General features: G+C 35.2%; 1 protein-coding gene across 1 annotated transcript; it reads left to right on the top strand.

Moving 5' to 3' along the window:
• The first annotated feature begins 4606 nt into the window (after nt 1-4606).
• On the top strand, nt 4607-5656 carry LOC102241581 (olfactory receptor 4K1). The gene has a single exon (XM_005856937.2). It carries the CDS (start codon nt 4660-4662, stop codon nt 5590-5592), a length of 933 nt encoding a protein of 310 aa, XP_005856999.1. The 5' UTR covers nt 4607-4659; the 3' UTR covers nt 5593-5656.
• Nucleotides 5657-11678: the final 6022 nt, after the last annotated feature.

Below are 11678 nucleotides of genomic sequence, written 5' to 3'. Positions count from 1 at the left end.
TCAAATCTAAATAAATAAATAAATAAATAAATAAATAAATAAATAAAATACCTTCAAGTTTGAAACAAAAAAACCCCACCAAAACGGTGTTACATCTACACAATGGAATACTACACTGCTGTGAAAAAGAAAGAACTCTTGCCATTCGCAATAGCATGGATGGACCTGGAGTACATTATGCTAAGCAAAATAAGCCAGTCAGAGAAAGATAAATATCACATGATCTCACTCATTTGTGGAATATAGTGAACAACATAAACTGATGAACAAAAATAGTCCCAGAGACAGAGAAGCATCAAACAGACCATCTGACCTCAGAGGGAAAGCAGGGGGAGGTGAGAGATCAAACAAAGGACTTGTATGCATGCATATAAGCATAACCAATGAACACAGACACTAGGGGGGTGAGGGCATTTGCTGGGGGTGGGAGTGCCGGGGAGAGGTCAATGGGGAAAAAGGAGACATATATAATACTTTAAACATTAAAGAATTAAAGAAAAAAAACTGGCAATGAAAAATAAACTGATGAACAAAATAGATCCAGAGACATGGAAGCATGGAACAGAATAACGAATTTCAGAGGGAAGGTGAGGGAGGGTAGACAGGTGGGAGGGGAGTGTTTAACCCAAAAACTTATATTCATAATAGAGGCCCGGTGCCTGAAAATTCATGCACTGGAGAGGGGGTCCCTCAGCCAGGCCTGCGCCCTCTCACAGTCCGGGAGCCCTCAGGGGAGGGAGGCGACCTGGCGATCAGGGGAAGGTGACGCCCCCATCACACCTCTGCTGTTGCCATTGCTGGCAGCGCAAGCCTCAGCCAGCCCTGGTTACCTGAGTGTTGGATGGCTCTGGCGGCTGGGCAGCTGCCATTCGAGACTTGCCTGTGCCTTGGGCTGGCCCTGGGTGGCTGGGCAGCTGCCATCCGAGGCTTGCCTGTGCCTCAGGTGTCAGCTAGGCAGTTGCCATTGGAGGCTGGCCTGTGCCTCAAGCCAGCCCTGGGCGGCTGGTGGGCTGAGGGGACTGAGCACCGCCATCTTGTGGCTGTGGGTGCTGCCATCTTTGCGATGGCATGATGGTCAATTAGCATATCTCCTCTTTATTAGATAGGATATGCATATCCCATGGACACCGACAATAGAGTGGTGAAGGCCTGGGAGAGGCAGATGCAGGGTGTAGGGGGTCCATGGGGAAAAAACAAACAAAGGGAACATTTGTAATACTTTCAACAATAAAAATAAAATTTTTAAAATATGCAATATCATTAATTCAGTTTAAGTCCCTTTTATACGATTTTTGACTCCTTCCTTTGTATTTTTCTTACACTGTGCAGAATGTCTACTACTCCTCTGGATATTTTAAAACTTTTCTTTAATAAATGTTTTTAGGCTTATAAAAATTTGCACAATATAATTTTACCAATCTTCCATTTTTCCTTTGATATTATGTTTTTAATCTTACACACATATTCATATATAAAATTAATAATTTTAAACATGGAATGTATTCCATCAGTAAAATGTTTTTCACTCTCAAATTTATAAATAATTTTTTCAATATCTATCGCTTTCAAGCATATGCCATTGTTATATGAATATTTACTAGGAGATATACATATACATAAGTAGTTAGAGAATTTTATTTTCAGTTTTCTTCTTTAAAGGTGACCATTTGAAAATTACATCTACATTACAACCTTTGGAAATCTAGAAAATTTATTGTATAAAATACAGTTGAAAAAACTGTTGACAAAACTGTTGAGGGAGAAATAGGAGATTTATCATAAATCTAGAAAATTTATTGTATAAAATACAGTTGAAAAGACTGTTGACATATTTTGAGGGAGAAATAGGAGATTTATCATGGAGAAAAAGTGAGAGTACCTTTAAAATTTGAGAAATCATTATGTTAAAATGAGAATAAATTTATTCTATTAAACCACAGATGGCAGAACTTGTTGAGCACTCTAACTAGATTCATCTGATTTGTGAAATAGTGGGTTCCTTATGATTGGAAGTAAGCATCCTGAGGCTTTGATCATTTTGTAAGATTGTGTAATTGTTTTATTGATAGGAATGTGGGTGCCAAAAAATTATTTCACTGACTGGGAATCTATGAAAATCAAATAATCTATTGTTCTCATATGTACCAACAAATTGGTTAAAAAAACACACACACAACTTTTTTCTTGTCTATTTCTGGAAAAATTATTTTTAAAAATATAATTACTCTCACTGCAGTGTGACCTCAGATCTCTAAAGGGCGATTTCTCACTTCTCCAATGAAATAATTTGCTTGGAATGAGGATGGAAGACTTTATATATTGCCTTCCCTTAGGAAATTGTAATTTGATGGTTATGGACAACAGGACCAGAGCCGTCACTACCTCAGGGAAGAACCTGAAGGGCTTGTTTCTGCACAGCTTAGTGCAGGGACCAAGTTAAAATGCATCAAGTCAAGAGTATATTGCAAATATTTCTGGTATGAAAACTCATAGCAGAAAGTGGGAAGCTTAGAAACAAACTGAAGGAGACCAAATTTGGAGAAAATAAGGAAGAACTGAAAGACTGGGAGAAATTACTAAAAGTAATATAAATGTAAGTATGATATATGCATATGACGATATTGTTTGAACTAGATATGATGGGTAAATTGCCTTCTAGATGCAAAATCAGAAACTAGAAGATAACAAAAGAGAAAGTATTCTTGTCTCAGTCAAATAGGAAACTCCATTTGGTAGAATTGAATCTCTGTTCTCCACTTCTCTGTCTATGTGACTCTCCCACTGCATTGGTTTAGGGCAGCCCTGATAAGAATAGGATCAGTATCTGACAAAGAAAGGGAAGTATGCTATAGGATTATCTCTTCCTTCTCTGCCCCTTTCATGCTTTCTAAAGGGAATACTTAGCCATCTGTTAAGCAAATATTTGTTGACTATCAAAATTTGCCTGGAATAAAGAAGGAGCAGCTACACAAGGTAGTGTCATGGTCAACAAGGATATCTTTTATTGCTTTTTACTATTAGGCTTATAAGACAAAATAATAAAAATAAAAGTATGCTTGTTTATGGTTTGGGAGTTCTGTTGAGATACTTTATAGATGGATATTAATATAACATCACCTTCTAAGTATCAAAGTTGGTCTTACACCAGGAATAGGGAAATTCTCTTATGCTTTATTTTACAATTTAAAAACACTTCTTTTTGAGGTACACTAACAATAAAAAAGTTAATGATTTATTAATGAAGAAGCTTCTGGATGCTCTGTGTATAGTCCAAGGAATTCTGAGTGACTTTTAAAAAATACATATTTTTTTGTAACATAACTACCTTTGTACTTTAAAGAATTTTTTTTAAATCCTCACCTGAGGACATGCTTAGAGAGAGGAAGGGAGAGATGAGAGAGAGAGAGAGAGAGAGAGAGAGAGAGAGAAAGGATCAAACACAAAACCAAGGTATATGATCTGACTGGGAAACAAACTGGCAACCTTTTGGTGCACAGGATGATGCTCAACCAACTGAGCAACTCCAGCAGCCAGGCACTGCCTCTGCACTTAGAAGTTTAGAGATAAAAATAGCTTTGGAGGTAATTTAGTTCTATCTTCCAAGGTCAATCATACAGCCATTGAAAAAATAGAGGGTGCATATCTTTAATCAGTATAAGGACAAATAAATGACTATCACACATTATTGGGTATACAGGGCTAAAGCCAAAAATGTTTTCTAAAACATTGGAGGTTGTATAGGAATTTTTTCTGGGACCAAGTGGCCCTATGGTGTCCAATGTGCTAAGTAAAATTTCAAAAAACATTCAAGAGGCAATTTACACACTACTTAACTTTTCTCTTTTGAAAAGCTATCATGTGTTTAAAATGCATCATGTAAGGACTATTTCTGAAAGGTGTTGCAGATTTTTATAAATCCAGGTGTGTCAGGAGTGTTTACAAGGAGACACCACTGCCCTTTCTTCCTAAACAAATTGCTTCTATTAAGTTCTTAAAACTATCAAGCACTTTATGTTTCTTAATTTCAAGAACATTAATCTAGTCCACTTAGCCTTGCATTCAAGCCTAATTGCATCCACAATTTGCTCCTGATCTACCATTCCCAACTTCACTGTCATTGCTCCTCAGGATGACCTCTTCTCCAGACAGGCCACTCAACTATAGTTCCCTGAGTATATCTTCCACATTTTTACCTTTGTATCTTTATTCTCATTATTCTCCCACCAGAAATAGCCTTTCCTTCAGTTTTGGCTAGCAAATTTCATACTTTTAAAAAGTTTTAACTTAAAATAATACCTACTCCATGACACCTTACTTTATCACTTTGGCATAATTTCTTTCATCTTGATAATATTTATGGTATTAATGTACCACTTACATTTGCTCATTTCCAATTTTATATTTTTATTTTTAACATGTGTATCTTATGTTCCTAGTTATGATAGGATCCATATCTAATCCTTTTTTTCACACTATCCCTCTTTTCACAGCAGTTGGATGTTAAATATTAGTCAATTTTTTATACTACTTCATTAAATTAAATTGACTTTTAATTGAAAGCTGGTTATGTTTCTTTTGTATCTTTCCCAGATATAGTCGTAATCATTGTGTAATATTTCCCTGATGTTTTTTAAATTTAGGTAACTGTAGATTGGATACATGGCTCACATAAATGAATCAGTGGTGTCTGAGTTTGTGCTCCTGGGACTCTCTAATTCTTGGGATCTTCAGCTTTTCTTTTTTGCCATCTTCTCTATGGTGTATGTGACATCAGTGCTGGGCAACCTCATGATTATTGTCATCATTTCCTCTGACTCCCATTTGAATTCTCCTATGTACTTCCTGCTCAGTAACCTTTCTTTCATTGATATCTGCCAATCTAACTTTGCAACCCCCAAGATGCTTGTGGACTTTTTTGTTGAGAACAAGACTATCTCCTTCGAGGGTTGCATGGCCCAGATATTTCTTCTTCATAGTTTTGTTGGGAGTGAGATGATGTTGCTTGTAGCTATGGCATATGACAGATTTATAGCCATCTGTAAGCCCCTACACTACAGCACAATTATGAATCGGAGACTATGTATCATCTTTGTGTTTATTTCCTGGGCTGTGGGTATTCTTCATTCTGTGAGCCACTTGGCTTTTACAGTGGATCTGCCATTCTGTGGCCCAAATGAGGTAGACAGCTTCTTTTGTGACCTTCCCCTAGTGATAGAGCTGGCTTGCATGGATACTTATGAGATGGAAATTATGACACTAACTAACAGTGGCCTGATATCATTGGGCTGTTTCCTGGCTTTAATTATTTCCTACGTCATCATTTTGATCACTGTCTGGCGCCGGTCCTCCAGTGGGTCATCCAAGGCACTTTCTACATTAACAGCTCACATCATAGTGGTGATTCTTTTCTTCGGGCCTTGCATCTATTTCTATATATGGCCTTTTAGCAGACTTTCTGTGGATAAGTTCCTTTCGGTGTTCTACACTGTTTGTACGCCCATGTTGAACCCCATCATCTACTCTCTGAGGAATGAAGATGTTAAATCAGCCGTGCGAAGGTTGAGAAATCGTCACGTGAACTGGAAAAACTAGAGATCACCATGAAGGCATGTAATCCTGAATGAGAATGAAGAGCCTCCACTGGATCACAGCATCATGCCAATTACTGTTGCTAATGACATGGGTTATTGAGATATAGAATTGGATTTTTGTCCTAAGTGCAATGAAATTGCATAAAATCAGTTTTTGGTTTCATAGTATTTAAAGAGAATTTAAAGCAATTTTTTATAATTCTAATGTACAAATTCTCTTAAAATATTTAATAATTCCTTTAGATATTTTATAAAAACTTAGAGTCTAATCTACATAAAATGCTACTTATGTTACTAACCTGTGATTATCTTCGATTGCAGTGATATTTTATACCTTGCAATCACACTGTTTAAGCTAATCGAGTTTCTGATAGCTTCATTCAACTTATTCATAACATTTTAAAATATATTGACATAGTAGAAGAAATATTGTATTTTACAACATGGACTTTACCTCATTGATATACATGTACTAGCTCATCTTTGCCTTTGTATTGAATATTTGGTTATTTCTAATTTGGTTGCTATGCATTTGGTTATATATAATTTTCCTTACTACTACTCTGTTCCAATAAAAAAATTTTTTGTTTTCTTTTAGATTGATATTCATCTGTACTCATTATAAAACTTTTTCTAGATATTTGTTGCTATCAGTGGCATATATATTTTTAAGTCTACTTATTTTAAAGTACAATAATTTGTTACAATAAATTCTGTTATCCATAGAAAATTGCAAATATCTTTGAAATTGATTGCAAATATGGCAGGTGTTGAATAATTAAATTCAGAGAAAACATTAATTTTATATGTTTCTAAAACATACAAATGCACAAAGTGACAAAAATTATTTGCAACTAAAGATCAAATCTGAAATCTATTTTCATATTTCTTGGAAAACAGAAAGAGAAGGTAAAATTCATGTACCTCTAATAATAAGAATTTTAAAATCTATTATTGGTTTATTTGCTGGTCAAAAGTTTTACTATGTACTTCTTTCTGGATTTATATTATGAAAAAGGGCTTGTAAAAGAGAGGCTAAATGTATTCTAACAATGAAAAAGAGACTAGCTCAACAGAAAATAGAAAGCCTGCATTCAGTACTCTCGATTCAGTTTTTAAATATACTATAAGACATATGTTAGTGCTATGTGCATAGGTATTAACTCTGCATGCTAAGCCTTAGTACAAGCTGAGTTTTAGATAATGACATACAGTCTGTTTGAACCATGATACTATTTAGTTAAGTTTTCTTAGAACTTAGATTTTAGGTCAACTTCATTTGTACAATTTCAAACATGATAATGATCTTTTAAATTTGAATACCTTTTATATATTTTTATGCAGTGCCAAAAATATTTTAATTATACAATAAAAATTAAAGCAGCCAGGGTATTGTTGTTAGTATTTTTATTCCCTTTTAACTCTGTCCTGCCGGTATAAATGGAGAGGTTGTAGTACCCTTGCAAAATTGAGTCATTTTACTTCTCTGATTCTCAAAATTCCATAATGAAGGAGAGAAGGAGCAGAGGAATAAGGGGAAAATGAAGGGAAGAGAGAGGAAAACAGCAGAAGAAAGAGGAGGGAAATTAGAATTTATGAGGGGCTGTTTAATTTGGTCAATTATTTGTCATGCCAGAAATATTCTTCAATTTTCTGATTCTTAATTTACCACTGTTCTATATGGGTTTTTACTGATCAGACATAGCCATAACCTATCACATTAAGTTTGGCAAATATCCAAAAATCATACAGTAAAAGAAGTTGATATATCTAACTATATAATTTTATTTTCTTTTTTCTGTCATGCATTTTTATTTTTAAATTAAGTTTATTGGGGTGAGAGTGATTAATAAAATTATGTAGGTATGAAGTGTACAATTTTGTAATATATCATCTCTATATTGCATTGTGTGTTTACTACCTAAATCAAATCTCCTTCCACCATCATATAATTTTCCACAGAGGTTTCTATTTTTTATGTTTGTTTTTTGTTTTTGTTTTTTTTTTGTTTTAAAGCCTATCACAAATAAAGTCAAAAGGAAAAATAGGTGAAAAGCAGTATTGTTCTTAGAGGTAACATCTTTAATTTGTCAAGAGCACTTACAAAACAATAAATAAATTACCAAAAAAGCCAATAAAAATTTAGCAAAGTATATGAATAGGTAGTTTATTATTAATGTAATGCAAGTTACTCATCAATATATGAATAAATGCTAAAACTAACATATAAGAGAATGTAAGTATAAGTGCAGAGATTCCCTTGTTCTGTTGTATGATTGAACAAGATCCAAAAGTCTGATAGTTTATTGTGCTGATAAGGCTTTGATAAAATAGGAAACCTCAAACATTGTTATTAAATCTCTAAAATTGTACAAATATATGAAGGAAATTTTTCAATATCATCAACATTTTAAAAATCTGAATTGGTAATTATACTTATAATATTTTATCTTACAGCTATTCCCATGCATATGTAAAATAAAATATATGCAAAGTATCTATTACAAGCATTGCTTTTAGGAACAAACTGGAAAAATATAAATATACAAAACCTAAATGTTTATTAATGTAGACACCTGAACTGTATTATTGGAAAGTCCATTTAATAGAAAGCTGTGCAGCTATTAAGATTAATTAGTGATCATGTAAGGCTTTCATCAATTTACAAATAAAAGAAGTGCTCCAGATTAAGGGAGGACTAGAGAATACTTTATCATGGACTTTTGGGTTAGGAAGTGGTGTTAGAGATAATTTAAGCCAGACTCCTCATTCACTGAGGAAATTCAAGACCAGAAAAACAAATGATCTGTCCAAATATTTCCGTAAACTAGTGACACAGACAAGATTAATATACCTCAATCTTTCCTTCTACCAAGTTGCAAGGTTATGGAATTATAGACCTGTGTATGGGTTGCAGTTTTAGTAGGCATTTCATGAATATGGAGACTTTAATGGGACTATTCAATTTGAGGAGGTATTATAATTATTAGACTCAATGATTTTTCTAACTATATTTAAATATTTCTGGAGAACAATTTTATTGTAATTTGATGATGGGTTACTCTAGATATGCATGCTTTGATATTTGTGTAATAATTATTTAAAGATTTTTTCTCTTTATAACATAATAAATTGTGTTTTGATTTTATAGTCCAAGAAAATATACTCTCATAAGCTAATAGCTCTGATCCAGGTGGTGTTGTTTTCTTAAATACTCTTGGGCAGAGAATAAATCATTACTGATCTTATTCCACTTAGTATGTATTCAATCACATCCTCTATATTGAGCAAAACAATGCTTTCTTTCTGATTTAGAATGATCCTAAATTAATAATGGCCACTTTTTGAATATCTAATAAGTGCCAATGACTTTCAGTTTTACATTTGACATTGATCATAGTGGCATTGTATGGTAGGTAACATAGCTTATGCCATTTTATAGATGATGAAACGGAGAGGCTAAGTGAAAGTCAGTATTTTAATGCCATTTCCTATTCATTACAACATCACAAGTGAAAGCAGTCTTAGCATCTGAGAACTTGTTCTGAGATCAACAAAATTATAGCAGCAACCAGAAATGCATAAGTCAGAAAGAGTCTCTGAAAACTAAAATAAATATCATAAAGGTTAACCACTAAATCTCATATTCTTTAGTCCAGAGTGTTAGGGATGGCTGGAATTTCCAGGTAAAAATACTAGAAAAGAAAGAACTACAAAGATATATAGCAACAGGAGGTCATAGGGGGCTCCTCTCAAGTATTTGACTACATATTCATCAGTGCATATGTGGGAGGAAGTTATCTGGAACCAGGGAAAGGACCAGCAGAAAAGAGATGGGCTAAACAATCCTCTCACAGGCCAAGGGAAAGTTTATGTTTATGTTTCTTCTATCCAGAGTAGAGTTTTTTTAAAAATACATTTTATGTATATTTTACAGAGAGGAAGGGAGAGAGAGAGGGATATAGAATTAGAAACATCGATGAGAGAGAAACATCGATTCAGCTGCCTCCTGCACACTCCCTACTGGGGATATGCCCGCAACCAAGGTACATGCCCTTGACCAGAATCGAACCTGGGACCCTTCAGTCCGCAGTCCAAGGCTCTATCCACTGAACCAAACAGGTTAGGGCTCCCAATTAGAGTTTTAGAAATGTTTTGCTTTTGTAGTGCTGAAAGAATTGCCATAGGCTAGACTAAAGACTAATGTGGATCTTCACAAACAAGGCTAAGAGAGAAGCCCTGAACACTTCAAATGGATCCCAAGTAACTTCACTGTTAAATCCAATAACATTTACAGGAATGAGTAGAGAAGGGAAAAAGGAACTAACATTGCAAAATTCAAAGTGCATTCACAATGAAAAACTGCAACATGCAAAATAGCAAAAAGGTGTGACCTAAGCAGAAGACAATACAATCAATAAAAGGAGACTGAGAAATAACATATGCAATAAAATTATCAAGCAAGACTCTTGAAATAGCTAATAAATATGCTTCTTATGCTCAAGAAGGTAGAGGCAAAGATGAATATGTTATGTAAAAGATGAAAAAAGATAAAACACCTCTAAGTAAAATTTCTAGAGAAGAAAATGGCAATGCCTGAATGCAAAATACACAGAAGAGATCGGACCCTGTACATAATTTGTGTTTCTTTTTTCCTGGATGATTATAACATGTTCTTATTTTGCTGATATTCAGCAACTAGGTTATGATGTGCTTTGGTGTGTTTCTCTCTTTTAAAAAAAAACACACACTTTTTATTGATTTCAGAGAGAAAAGGAGAGAAAGAGAGAGATTGAAACACCAATGATAGGAGAGAATCATTGATTGGCTGCCTCTTGCATATCCCACAGCGGGGATGGAGCCCGCAACCTGGGCATGTGGCCTGACCAGGAATCGAACCCATGACCTCCTGGTTCATAAGTTGACTCTCAAACACTGAGCCATGCCATCTAGGTGGTGTGTTTCTCTTTAAATTACTTTGACTGGGTTAGTTGAACTTCTGAAATTTCTGGATTAATAATTTTTTAATGTTTGGAAAATTATTGTGTATTTAGCAGTGTTGCTTAATAAAGTTTCATTTTCCCCAAATTTATTTATGATTCAATGCAATCCAACTAATATACTCAAGGAAATTGGCATGCTAATTATCCAACTTACATAGAAATGCAAAAAGATAAGAATAACCAACAGACTCTTGAAGCAAGACATACTATCATATATTGAGACTTTTAATGTTAATGTTGTATTAAAACTAGTATTAAGACTGTATATTAAGATTCAGTGGTATTGGTAAAAGAAAAGAGAAGCATACTAATGGAACCTAATTGAGAATTCAGGAACAAAAAGCATATATACACTCATCTGGTTTATAAAAAGAGATGATAATCAGAGCAGGGGCAAAATGATGGTGCTTGGTCAATTGTATACTTATATTTTAAAAAAAAACTTGGTTTTAACCTCACAGTTAACAAATATTAATTCCAGATTTTTATGTATATACTAGAGACCTGGTGCTCGACATTCGTGAACTTGAGGGGTGGCGGGGGGTGGTTCCTCAGCCCAGCCTGCGCCCTCTCACAGTCTGGGAGCCATCTGGGATGTCCAACTGCCTTGGAGGCGGGAGAGGCTCCTGTCACTGCTGTTGCATTCACCAGCTGTGAGTTCAGCTTCTGGCTGAGTGGCACTCCCCCTGTGGGAGTGCACTGACCACTAGGGGGCAGCTCCTTCATTGAGCATCTGTCCCAGCTGTGGGCAAACTACGGCCCGTGGGCCGGATCCAGCCGGTTTGAAATGAATAAAACTAAAAAAAAAAAAAAGACTGTACCCTTTTATGTAATGATGTTTACTTTGAATTTATATTAGTTCACACAAACACTCCATCCATGCTTTTGTTCCGGCCCTCCAGTCCAGTTTAAGAACCCATTGTGGCCCTCCAGTCAAAAAGTTTGCCCACCCCTGCATTAGACTCAGCAAAATAAGTTGTCCTGAGAAGAAAAGAGCAGAGGGAATTTGGGAGTGGGTGCTGCCAGCAAAGGTAGCCTGGGGCAGCGTTAGGGTCCCCAAGGGATAGGGCAACAAGAAGGGGCC

This window comes from Myotis brandtii, unplaced genomic scaffold, assembly GCF_000412655.1.
Source record: "Myotis brandtii unplaced genomic scaffold, ASM41265v1 scaffold1056, whole genome shotgun sequence".
Classification (NCBI taxonomy): domain Eukaryota; kingdom Metazoa; phylum Chordata; class Mammalia; order Chiroptera; family Vespertilionidae; genus Myotis; species Myotis brandtii.
Note: the sequence above shows the minus strand (reverse complement) of the source record. Positions and strands in the feature narration are given on the sequence as shown.

What these genes read in the sequence shown, in the direction of transcription:
- LOC102241581 (XM_005856937.2), top strand. Translation starts at nt 4,660, where the DNA reads ATGGCTCACATAAATGAATCAGTGGTGTCTGAGTTTGTGCTCCTGGGA.